Source organism: Piliocolobus tephrosceles, chromosome 1, assembly GCF_002776525.5.
Source record: "Piliocolobus tephrosceles isolate RC106 chromosome 1, ASM277652v3, whole genome shotgun sequence".
Classification (NCBI taxonomy): domain Eukaryota; kingdom Metazoa; phylum Chordata; class Mammalia; order Primates; family Cercopithecidae; genus Piliocolobus; species Piliocolobus tephrosceles.
This window is the reverse complement of record NC_045434.1, coordinates 41,938,652-41,952,188: the sequence shown is the minus strand read 5'-3', so window position 1 is coordinate 41,952,188 and position 13,537 is coordinate 41,938,652. Positions and strand designations below refer to the sequence as shown.

Genomic DNA, 13,537 nt, shown 5'->3' with positions numbered 1-13,537 from the left:
TCTCCTCATAAGAAGGCCTCCAAACAGTCACCTGAGCTAGGAACGCAGCTGTGTGTGAGTGTGGCTGCAGGGAGTCTCAGTCACTGCCAGTAAGTACCTCCAGAAAATAGCATACACTGGCATGGAAAAAAAAAAAAAAGAAACTTAACTGAGGAATGCAAGCCCATTTAAACTATCAGGTCCAGAGAGGCACTGGAATGAAAGAGCAGTCACATCACTCCGCCTTGAGCTAAATAATTATCTCTTGAAGCCACTTGCTATGTGGGCTCTAGGCTAACTGACAAGAAGAAGCCATAACTGCCATATGCTGGACACCCTAACTCATACCCTCTAATTCCACAATGTATAGCCAACCACTGAACAATGATATCCCTGTCAACTACTGAGAACTTCTGTCAAATAACTTTGTATCAGCCCACTCCTTGTTCTCCTTGCCTTTAAAAATTTGCTCGTAACAAGAGCTGAGGGTACACTCCTCAAGGCAACTTAAACACATATCAGGGGTAGCTGTCTTCACTCTGGCTCAAGTAAACTCTTTAAATTCTATTTTGTGCCTCAACTCTTCCTTTTAGGTCAACATTTGGTCTATGGGTAGCTTGCCTGTCACTACTTTTCCTTAGGTATGAGGAAAACAGTTTCCCCCATTGAGTTTGTCAGATAAAGCCTTGTAATTGTCTATAGTGGGCTCAAACATCACATGTAAGATTTTGGCCTGGGGCCAAATTCCTCATAAAGAATTCTAATAACAGAAAGAAAACCAACCCACTGAAAATGAGCAAAGGGCTTGAACAGACATTTCTCCAAAGAAGATATACAAATGGCCAAATAGCACAGGAAAAGAAGTTCAGCTCCTTCCCTAATTAGTATTAGAGAAATACAAATTGAAATCACAATGAGATACAATTTCATACTCATCAGGATGGCAATAACTAACCAAAACCAAAAAAAGGGAAAATAACAAGTGTTGTCCAAGATGAAGAGAAATTGGAACTGTTGTATTTTGTTAGTGGAAATGCAAAATAGTGTAGCTTCTGAGAATTCAAATCTCACCCAGGAATTCTACTCCCAGGTATATGATTTAAAATGGAAAAGAATTATAAGAATTCCAATATTTATACACAAAGAGCAATACTATTTATAATAGTCAAAAAGTGGAAAGAACCCAAATGTCCATCAAGAAATGAATGAATAAACAAAATGTGGTGTGTGTATATGTGTGTGTGTGATGGAATCTTATTCAGCCACGAAAAGGAATGAAATATTGATATATGCTAAAATGTGAATGAACCTCAAAAACATTATGCTAAGTGAAAAAAGAGAGATACAAAGGTCACATGTTACATGTTGGAGATGGGGTACATCTGATTGCCTGGTGTCAGAAGTGTGTTGTGATGAGTTTCAGAGCAAGAAAAACAGTTTGGTTTGGTATCCATCTCATACAGTCAGGTACTTTGAGGCTGATGTCACAAACTAGTTTATCACCTCATAAAGTGAAAAAAAAAAAAAAGAAAACCTCAGAAATTTACCTAACAAACATGTCAAAACACTTTATCAAGAACTTACAAGACAGAAAAAAAGTGAATTAAATGCTGTACCTAACTAATTTCTCATAAAGATAGAAGATACCACACAAGAGATTTGTTTGATAATCTCCTTAATTTACCATCTTGGATTTGAAGCAAACTTCTCATCTGCTCAGGGTGAGCAGTGCTCAGACACTCCACTGGCAAGAGCAAAAGCTACTTCAAAGAGTCTAAAAACTGGAGAAGAGAAAACACCAGTTGAATTGCAGATATAAGCACCAAGGTTCTTCTGTATCTTATGGAATTCACTTTTCATCAAAGCTACTTTAATATAAAACCTTAATTCCTTGCTTTATTAGAACCCATCAAACAGTTTTATGTTCTTGAGCTACTTAATTATATCCATATGCCAGGAGGGTGGCACATCCAACTCTATGGGGACAGAGGCCCCTATGTTTGGGACTTTCCTGAACCTTACTCTGTGTATCTCCTCTTCATCTACCTGTTCAATTGTATCCTTTAATTTATCCTTCATAATAAATGGGTAAATGTAAGTAAAATGTTTCCCTGAGTGCTATGAGCCACTCTAGCAAATTAATTGAACCTGAAGAGGGAGTCATGGGAACCCCCAATTTATAGCCACTTGGTCGACCTGGAGATTGTGGGGTTTCCTACTATACTCTCATATGCTCCACTCAACAATTCTGACCCCAGGTGTGTGTGGGGTTTTCTCCACACGGCAAGCAATTCTCCAGTGAACACCAACTCGGTGTACTATAATTCAATTCAATTTTGACACTATCTGGAGTCAGAGTCAACTCCCACAGGTTGCAGGCTCGTCAAACAAGACTGCCCCCCACTTCAGACAACAACTACAAGTAACAGTGTCACCTATACTTCTGACCAACTGGCTTATAAATCAGGAGGGTCCCACAACAACTCCCTCCTCAGATTCAGTTTGCTAAGACAGCTTACAGAACTCAAAGAAATATTTATGTTTTACTCATTTTTTTAATAAAATACTTGATATTACCAAGTATATGTTGGAAGGGGCTGGAGCTTCCATGACTTCTCTGTGTGTGGCACCCCCCAAGCAACTGCATGAGTCCAACAACCTGGAAGCTCTCTGAACCTGGTAGTTCAGGAAGTTTTTTTTTTTTTTTTTTTTAACCAAACCATTTAATTTTCTTTGAAGGTAAACAAAATATAAAGCTGGATCCCAAGCCCTAAGAATGCCAGAACTACATGTAGATCCAAAATGTGGTGTGATTTTCTCAACAGAGTTCAAAAGGGTCAGAATTCAAAAGCGTTAAAAGGCAGAGAACGGGTGGAATTCATGCACTCCATTCAGGAATTTTGTAAATTACCAGAAATAGACCCCAAGAGTCTTTTAAGGTGGGGGAAAATTCAACTCTTGGTTTTACAGGTAAAGAATGAAGAGTACCAAAAATGTTATGTTCACTTCTCTTAATTTTTCTCACACAATCTGAAGCTGGAGCTATTATATCCTCAACTCATAGCAGCTGAAACTGCAGCATTAGGTACAAGATCAGTCCCTCTATCCATTTGCTTCCATGTAATGCCAAAGCAAGGGTGGCCAGAAGCAGAGGGCTGTCAATAGAACAGCTTTTCAAAAAGCACTAAAAGCAAGCAAGAACCTTCTAGCAGCACACTGATTTACTTTATAAGGTTAATTTACAAATTTTAAAAGCTACATTTTCACTTTTTTTCCTTTTTCTCTTCTTCCTTTATATCACTCTTTATGTTTTCTTTATCTTTATCTTTCTCTCTGTCATCTTTTCTATCCTTTTTGCTCTCTCCTTTTCCTGTCCTTCTTTCTTCTCTGCATCCTGGTTGGCAATCATGTTGTTGATAAGGCTGTGCAGGGCAGCCAAAAACAGACAGCAAGGCCACGTATATCACCTCCATTTGGTTGTCAGTCTTCAGGTGAAAGGCCTTGACAAACTCATCAGGGCTGACATCTGGCAGCAGGCTGAAGACATCCTACAGCAGGTAGATGATCTGATGGTCTATGGGTAGCTTGCCTGTCACTACTTTTACCTGGTAGCTCCTGAGATCCAGAAGCTTGGAGTTCAGTCCCTTCAAGCCATGCGGGGACCTGGTTTATAATCTGCTGAGAAAGAGTGCCCACGGTAGTGTCTTTGATGTCTCATAACAAGCATTTGACTCTGACTTCCTCAGTTTCCTCTGCTCTGGTTTCACTGGTCACAAGCTCAAATGTTTTTATGGTTGTAGTTCTATCCACATGAACTTCTTCCGCTGAAATATATGCTTCTGTTGGCAGGCTCAGGTCCTTGGGTTTCACATCAATAATGACCAAAACAACAGTTAGGGCAGTATCGTTTCATTACTTCATTGATGGCAATGGCATTCTTGTAAAGTTTATGGCCTGTGTGGTGCCACTCAAATATTCTTTCTCTGGCATTTACCTTCTTAAACATTCCATACATGTTTTCCAAATAATCTTGGTCTAAAAATCAGACAGAATCATCTTTGTCATCTTCATAAAAAAGGACTTAGTCATTATCATAAAAAGGGACTGCAAAACTCTTGGACACATCAAGTATTTTCTTTTGCCATGACCTCGTAGCTTGCTTCTGGTTTCCAGCCTCGCCAAATCAGTTGAATTGATCCACCACACTGAGCAGCAACAGGGGGTAGACCACCACCTTCTGCACCGCCAGCTCTGGCATCACAGCACACCCCATCCCTCAAGCCCTGGCTCCCTGCCACTCACAAACACCGACAGCGGCAAGGACTCCTGCAGCTCCTCCAGTCCCAGCTTCTCTTATTCCAGTTTGGCAGCTGCTGCCAGTTCAGGAACTTTCATGGAGGAGGCTTCATCCAATAGGCATGATGGATTTATTAACTCAACTTCGAGCCCTGCTCCCCTTCCCAGAGGATAGCGGGTAGAGCCGAATGTGTTAAGCTTCTAATCATGGCTTGGTCCTTCTGGTGACCAGCTCCATCCAGGAGCCCACCAAGAGTTGCCTCATTAGAGCAAACAATGCTCCTATCACTTAGGAAATTCCAAGAGATTTAGGAGCTCTGTGTCAGGAGCCCAGGTTAAAGACCAAAGATTAGAACAAAAGATTCTCCCAGAAATCCTATCTGGTTTTAGGTTTTAGGTCTTTAAGGGTTTTAGGACCTCTGTCTCAGGAACCAGTCAGCGACTGTCATTAGTCCATTTTCATACTGCTACAAAGAACTGCCCCAAACTGGGTAATTTATAAAGGAAAGAGTTTTAGCTGACTCTCAGTTCATTCAGCATGGCTGGGGAGGCCTCAGGCAGAAGGGGAAGCAAGGCACCTTCTTCACAAGGCAGCAGGAATGAGAAGTGCTAAGTGAAGTGGGAAGAGTCTCTTATAAAACCATCAGATTTCATGAGAACTCACTCACTATCATGAGAACGGCATGGGGGAAACTGCGCTCATGATTCAATTACCTTCACCTGGCCTCTCCCTCAAACTGTAGGAATTGTAGGGATTACAGGCATTACAATTCAAGATGAGATTTGGGTGGAGATACAAAACCTAACCATATCAGGGTATAGATAAATTTCTCATTATTTCACATCTCCTTATTGCAAATAAGTATGGTGTGGCACATCAACAGTTTCCTTGTTTACAACTAATGCTTTAAAAAAAACAAAAACAAAGATTATCAAATTCAGACAATTTAAATAGTTGTCTTAAACATTAAGTAACTGTCCTTCACATTCCCAAAGGGAGTCATCTATGTTAAAGTTAAATCATTCTTCTGTTTTCATCTCTGAGTTACAGGAAAATGGTGTCACCTTTCATCTGCCACAACTGGCCCCATATCTAGTATGAACCAGTGAAACCAAAAAACCCTCTCTCTTTTGGCAGCTTATTTGAAAAAATTTTAAGCTGTGGAGCACCCCAGAGACGAACATGGAAGATACTGGCAAATATACAGGCAAATAATTTCACAAAAAAACCCAGAAGTTCTAAATGCTATTAACTGAAAGCTTGCTGAGCAGCAATTACCATTTTTTAATGCCTTCAAGATGTTAAATATATTTGATTTCTCTTTAAAATCATCCTTCTGCACATAAAAGAGGGTTTGCTGATTAACTTCATAGTTTAAATCCCTGACACAGTAAATGGAAAGAAAACAAAGAAAAAAAAAATACTACAACTACTTTAACTATGAACATTTGACCTGACTCCTGAACTTCTCCCCAGTAAAAACCCTGCTAACTACTCCAAAAGTATGCTAAAATCAAAATAATTCTAGATGTCTACTAGGATCATGCTTCAAGAGATTGTGGCCTCCATGTATCTACAATAAGCTTTTTACACTAAAAAATATGGCTAAGGTTGGAAGATGTTATGTTTTTGACCCATCTCACACAATACTTTGTGGATTATATGTAAAAATCTATATGAGTACAACCAATTCACTGATAATCTGAAGATTAGGGCAAGAAATCATTTTCTCCCCCAACTATAACAGATTTGTATATGCCAAATGGCTTCTGATTTTCTTGAAAAACTTATTTTGATCTAATGAGTTGGTGAACTTTCATAGTTGTGTTGAAACATTTATGTATGACTATCAATCCTACATCTGATATCCTCCAACAAATTTATCAGTCTGGAGCTTTAATAGAAGCATTTTGCTAGTTAACTTTGTCGCTAGGCCTGCTCATAATATTTTGTAGCCACACAGGTACATATGTAAGTTATAAATAGCAAATGAACTGTGGTTTAGTGATACTTATTATTAAGTTCCTATCTTTTTAAAAATGTGTCCCAAATGAGGTTAAATGTTATGCTCCTAATCTGATTTTTCCCATAAGCCTTGTGGTTTTTATTGCATGACTATACAATGCAGTGGCGACATTTACAAATGCACGTGTCGTGTTATAATAGAACTCACTGAAAACCAACTACGGCCCCATGTATCAACATGGATGAATCCTGATGTTAAGCTAAAATGGCATATGTAGTGGTGGAGGGTATTGGAAGGCAACAGTGAAGGAGTTAAAACAGTTTTAGCTCCTTATAAATTTGCCTGGGCCTAGAATTAGAAGGATATCTTAGACTGTCCAGGCTGCCATAACAAAAAGATTGGACAGCTTATAAACAAGATAAATTTCTCACAGATCTGGAAGCTGGGAAGTTCAAGATCAAAGCACTAGCAGATTTGGTGTCTGGTGAGGGTCCTCTTCCTCACAGATGGTGCCTTCTATGTGTTCTCACATGGCAGAAGGGAAGGAATTAGCTAATGCTCTGAAATCTCTTTTATAAAGGCACTAATCCAATTCTCAAAGGCCCCATCTTCTGATACTACCACACTGGGGATTAGATTTCAATGTATGAGTTTGGAGGGTACACATTTAGCCTACAGCAAAGGCTTCACAACTATACCCTGTGTATATAAGAATTGGATTTGTGTCTGGGCATGGTGGCTCATGCCTGTAATCAATCCCTGTACTTTGGGAAGCCGGGACAGGAGGATGGTTTGAGTCCAGGAGTTCGAGACCACCCTGGGCAACATAGTGAGACCCTGTCTCATTAAAAAATTAAAAAAAGAAGATTTAAAAAAAGAATTGGATTTATAATACTTGCCCTTTTTGTTATGTACGAGTGCTATAAAACAAATTATTTTGGGGAAAAAAGTATATAGTGTGATATATTTAAGTTCAAAAATCAGCAAAATAAATCAACATATTTTTGTTATAATACTCAGTAAGACTATTAAAAAAAAGATGAGAACTATAAAGATACAATCCCTCGAGAGAGAATAGAAGGGAGATTACAGCTAGAAATGGGTAAAATTCAAGTTTGTCAGTTGAATGGTAGGCAGATGGGTATTTTTTATATCAGTTGTTCTTCAAAACATGGTCTGGGGACCACAGGGAATCTAAGACTCTTTCAGAGGGTATGTGAGGTCAAAGAAGTCAAAGCTATTTCCATAAAAAGACTAAGATGTGGCTGGGCGCGGTGGCTCATGCCTGTAATCCCAGCACTTTGGGAGGCTGAGGTGGGCGAATCAACTGAGCTCAGGAGTTCAAGACCAGCCTGGCCAACATGGTTAAACCCTGTCTCTACTAAAAATATAAAAAATTAGCTGGGCGGTGGTGGGTGCCTGTAATCCCAGCTACTCAGGAGGCTGAGGCAGGAGAATCGCTTGAACCTGGGAGGCGGAGGATGCAGTGAGCTGAGATCGCACCATTGCACTCCAGCCTGGGCGACAAGAGCAAAACTCCATCTCAAAGAAAAAAATAAACAAACAAACAAACAAATAAAGACTAAGATGTGATTTGTCTTTTGCACTCTTGTTCTCGCAAAAGTGAACAGTAGTTTTCCAGCAATCCAGCCATGCTTATCACAACAGATTGAAGGCAAAAGCAGTTATAAGAATCCCGCTGCCGGCCGGGCGCGGTGGCTCAAGCCTGTAATCCCAGCACTTTGGGAGGCCTAGACGGGCGGATCACGAGGTCAGGAGATGGAGACCATCCTGGCTAACACTGTGCAACCCCGTCTCTACTAAAAAATACAAAAAAAAAAAAAACTAGCCGGGCGACGTGGCGGGCGCCTGTAGTCCCAGCTACTCCGGAGGCTGAGGCGGGAGAATGGCGTAAACCCGGGAGGCGGAGCTTACAGTGAGCTGAGATCCGGCCACTGCACTCCAGCCCGGGAGACAGAGCGAGACTCCATCTCAAAAAAAAAAAAAAAAAAAAAAAAAAGGTTCCCGCTGCCTTCTATTAAGTCAGTCATTAAAAGATTTGCAAAAATGTACAACAATGTTACTTTTAATATTTTCATAATATGTTATTTATCTTAACATGTGGTTGTTTTTTAATGAATTAATAAACATTTTAAAATTCTCAGTTCTAAGTTTTAATTCAGCAAATATAGCTAGATAATGAACCATACAAAGAAAAGCTCTTTGGGATCCTCTATAATTTTAAAAAATGTAACAGAATCTTGAGGCCAAAAAATTTGAGAACCACTTTAAACCTTACAGCTGATAAACACACAACACATGACCTTTTTGTACGTAGGAAATATTTCATATTAGTAAAGTTAAAAAAAAACATAGTGTAGTGAAAAGACAATGAAAAAACATCACCACCACCACCACCAAGTGCTGCTATACATGGAAAAGCTTGTTACAATGGTTTCTATCTATGTATAGATATGGCTTACCTATATTCAGTCTGAGAGACACAATCATAAAGTTCCTGGGCAGTAAATTTGACATTTTTATTTACCTGAAAGGAACCAAGATATAGTTATTAAAAATTATATTAAATAAAATGAGTGATGACAGCAAAATTAGAGTAGCCCATATTCTGAGAGGAAAGTTCAAATTTCTAGTTACTGCATAAAAAGGATTAAATGGTAACAATAGGAAGTGCAATGACCATAATGCTAACATGGAACTGTGTGCAAATATATGAATCTCACTGTAACAACTTAATCTGTTAGTAGAACCAGCAGAGGTGAGATGGACCTAGACATAGTAGAGATCAAATGGACAGAAAAACACAAATAAGATTATAAACAGCAGACAGTTCTATCTGGTTTAGGAAAAAGTCTTATTTATAGACATTTTCTAAAGAAATATATTTTTCAGATTATTGAGGTCTACATGTTTAAACTTACAGGTTTAAGTTAATAAATATCTATAATTCAGAGATATAATTTATAATACCACAAATATAAAAATATTTCATCATATAAAAACTAGCTGTGGCACACATATGGAAGACACAGTGAAGGAATCTTTAATTTCTTGAAACTTACTATAGATTTAGACAATATTCCTATTTATCTACAAGGGAGAATCTGAAAACGTGCAGAGAAAAATTATTTTGATCAGATAACAAATAGCATATTGCCTAAATTTTCAGAAATTTAGAATTAGTAAAAGGAAACAATAAGGCTAATTTCCATTCAATTTACTTAAAAAAATATTTCTAAGTGTTGCTAGCTGGCATGCATTTTTTGGTGAGGAAGAATGATACCACCCTGATTTAATTACTACTAATTTAAAGATTCATATCATAAAAGTCTTCTATATGATTAAATGTATTGCTTATTGGTAAAAACTCCATGACTTTCTTCAATGTTTTCATAGAAAGTTTACCATATTTGTACAGAAAATGTTTCATTCACTGAAAGTTTAAAAATATGCAGTTTTTTGGCCAGATGTAACAGCTCACGCCTGTAATCCCAGCACTTTGGAAGGTCAAGGTGTGAGGATCATTTGAACCCAGGAGTTTGAGACTAGCCTGAGCAACATATGAGACCCTGTCTCTATTTAAAAAAAAATTATATATTTATATACACACACACATATATATGGTTTTCAAATATTTAAATGAATATAATATGGATATTTTGCTTAACGTTAGCATATATTTATATATTTACTAGTATTTAATTATATAATATTTGATATCATATTTAAAGATTATATGAAATTGGTATACAATTTACCACAATTTTTATTAAAAGAATCTTCTAGAAATGTTATAAAATATTCATTTAAACTATCAACCAGTCCACTTCTTCCTTCTTTACATGTTCTGCCTTCTCCTAAGGGCCGCTGGTATTTTCACCATAGCCACACATTCCGGGACCTACAATGTATCAGAATACAGGCCACCAAATGTCAACACATTGCAGATATTTGGTTAGAGGATGAAGGGAATGATCCATTTTCTATCAACTGTTGAGAAAAATCAGCTGAAAAACTGATTTTGAATCTGTTAAATATGAATACAAAATAATTTATATTAAGCTTTTAATAGATTTTTTTTAAAAAATCTAGATTTATCTTTAGTTGTAAAAGCAACCATCCACATACATTTAGACATTTATCCAAGAACACAGCTGGAAGTATAAAGGTGACATAATTCCAGGTTACAGTAGATAATTTACAAAGTAGGTAGTTACTTTACTAATAAAGAAAAACTGAAGCACAGTCTCATGATGGTCTGCTTCACCATATTAATTAATTTTGACTACGAAGACATTTTCACTTACCCATATTGAGACATTTGAAATTACAACTGTTAAATATCACCTCCATGGTTAAATGAACAATTTTAATTTCCAGGGGAAAAAATAGCTAAAAGATGCCACTGTCAGCAAACATTAGAGTTGTGACTATAAAGTGAATTGTGAAATGGGTATCATTACTTTTTAATTGTGCTACTTACAATAAAAGCCAGATGTTAGAAATGGCTTATTTTTAATTTAAAAATTCAAGAAAAGGCAAAGGAGAAGTATAAAAATAGTCAAATTCCTTAAAAGATTTAGACAGTCCTACCATTGTTTTTTATATTAGACAAATATATCCAATGTAGTAACTGATGTAGGAAAAGTAATTCTTTTAAGAGAAATGATTTTAAAAATCTGTGAATCAGTCAGGCACAAGGGTGTGTGCCTGTAGTCCCAGCTACCTGGGATGCTGAGGTAGGAAGACTGCTTGAGCCTAGGAGTTCAAGGATCTAGTGTGTCATGACTGTGCCTGTGAACAGCCACTGCACCCCAGCCTGGGCAACACACTAAGACCCTGTCTCTAATATATATTATATATATATCTGATATATATATATATGATTCTTAGATCTACATATTCTTTTTTAATTTTTAAATTTCTTTGTTTATATCACAAGATATCATCAAGCAACAGATCCATATATTCTTATAATTAATAAGTTAGGTACTTTCTTCTAATACTCTTGGCAATAGAAAGTACTAAATTATAAAGAACTATGCCCCAGAATTTTCCAGCGTATGTAATTTTAAAATCCTATTGTTCATATATATTTTAGAGCTGGAGTCTTGCTGTGTCACCCAGTCTGGAGTGTAGTGGCATGATCATGGCTCACTGCAGCCTTGAACACCTGGCCTCAAGTGATCCTCCCACCTCCAGCCTCCTGAGATGCTGGGATTACAGCCACCATGCCCAGTTCCACACATATATTTTTGTTAGACTTAATGTTTTGATTTGAAATTCAGAAAGTAAGATGAAATAATTATATGAATCATCTCAAAAGAGGAAGTTCTCTTAATAATCATATAATGTGGTGATAAAGAATTAAGGCTCTTATTTATTTATTTACTTATTTATTTGAGACAGAGTCTCACACTGTTGCCGGGGCTGGAGTGCAGTGGCTCAATCTTGGCTCTCTGTAACCTCTGCCTCCTGGGTTCAAGCCGTTCTCCTGCCTCAGTCTCCTGAGTAGCTGAGATTACAGGCATCCACCACCATGCCTGGCTAATTTTTTTGTATTTTTAGTAGAGACAAGAGTTTCACTATGTTGGCCAGGCTGGTCTTGAACTCCTGACCTCATGATCTGCCTGCCTCGGCCTCCCAAAGTGCTGGGATTCCAGGCATGAGCCACTGTGCCCGGCGTATTTTAACTTTTTTGAGACAAGAGTCTCACTGTGTCAGCCAGGCTGTAGTGCAGTGGTGCAATCTCGGCTCACGGCAACCTCCACCTCCCAGGTCCAAGCAATTCTCCAGCAATTCAGAAAATAAGATGAAATAATTATATGAATCATCTCAAAAGAGGAAGTTCTCTTAATAATCATATAATGTGGTAATAAATAATTAAGGCTCTTATTTATTTATTTATTTATTTATTTATTTGAGACAGAGTCTCATACTGTCACCCGGGCTGGAGTGCAGCGGCACGATCTTGGCTCTCTGTAACCTCCGCCTTCTGGGTTCAAGCAATTCTCCTGCCTCTCAGCCTTATGAGTAGCTGGGATTGCAGGCCCTCGCCACCACTCCTAGCTTTAAATTTTTGTATTTTTAGTAAAGATGGGGTTTCATCATGTTGGCCAGCCTGGTCTCAAACTCCTGACCTCAAGTGATCCACCTGCCTCGGCCTTCAAAAGTGCTGAAATTATAGATGTGAGCCACGGCTCCCGGCTGAATTAAGGCTGACTCCTACAAAGCCCATATAAACACCATTGGTTGCTTAAATAAAACTAGTTAACCATCACCCTCCCCCCTTTTTTTTTGAGACAGGGTCTTGCTCTGTCAACCAGGCTGGAGTGCAGTGGTATGAACATGGCTCACTGCAGCCTTGACCTCCTGGACTCAGACAACCTTCTCGCCTCAGCCTCCCAAGGAGCTGGGACCACAGGTGCATGCCACCATGCCGGCTAATTTTGTTTGTTTTTTAGAGAGATGGGGTCTCACTGTGTTGCCAAGACTGGTCATGAACTCCTGGGTTCAAGCGATCCACTGACCTCAGCCTCCCAAAGTGCTAGGATTACAGGCGTGAACCACCGAGCCTGGTCAAGACTAGTTAACACTTATCAAACACTCACTCTGTGCCTGGTACTGTTTGGAGCACTTTACATATTTTACATTACTGAATCTTTGCAGAATACAAATCATTTACCTACTATTGTTACTCTCATTTTACAGATGAAAAAATTGAGACAAGGAGAATTAAATAACTCTTCCTAGTTAATAAGTAGAAGAACCAACATTTAAGCACAGGTAGTTTGACCTCAGAGTGTGTGTTCTTAATCACTGGCTTCTTAATGGAAGATGTGGCACACAAAAAGTTACAAAGAGCTAACTAGGAAGAAAAGTGAAGAAATATACTTAAAGGAGTTTGACTTCATAAGAAATGTGAGACCTGAATATATGCCACATTCCTTCATTTAGAATGTTTTAAAAATTAAACACATACACACACAAAATTGAAAGTAATAATGTTACAGGAAACATGAACAAAGAGCATTAAGCAACTAGAAATTGACAATCAATAGAATACCCGCTTCGGTTCAGTAATGATGAGGAGAGCATGCAGGTTAATTTACAAAATACACTGAAGCCTCATTTAGTTCTACCTCCAGGGTTTATGTTGCCACTATAAAGGAAACTAAATTATAGCTTTCCTTTCCAGTAATAAGTATTTCTCAACCAGGAGTTCTTCCTTTCTGAGGTATTCTGGGTATGTAAGTTGGATGGAGAGATGGAAT

General features: G+C 38.1%; 1 protein-coding gene and 1 pseudogene across 7 annotated transcripts in view; both read right to left on the bottom strand.

Moving 5' to 3' along the window:
* Window positions 1–13,537, bottom strand: part of SWT1 (SWT1 RNA endoribonuclease homolog) — a 125,637-nt gene that overhangs the window by 6,755 nt on the left and 105,345 nt on the right. For all 7 annotated transcript variants that reach the window (XM_023203437.2, XM_023203435.2, XM_023203440.2 and 4 more), the window contains one exon: window positions 8,726–8,790. In XM_023203437.2, coding sequence (XP_023059205.2) covers window positions 8,726–8,790 — 65 coding nt within the window. The remainder of the gene's footprint in view (window positions 1–8,725; window positions 8,791–13,537) is intronic.
* Window positions 1,522–5,029, bottom strand: LOC111536930 (annotated as a pseudogene).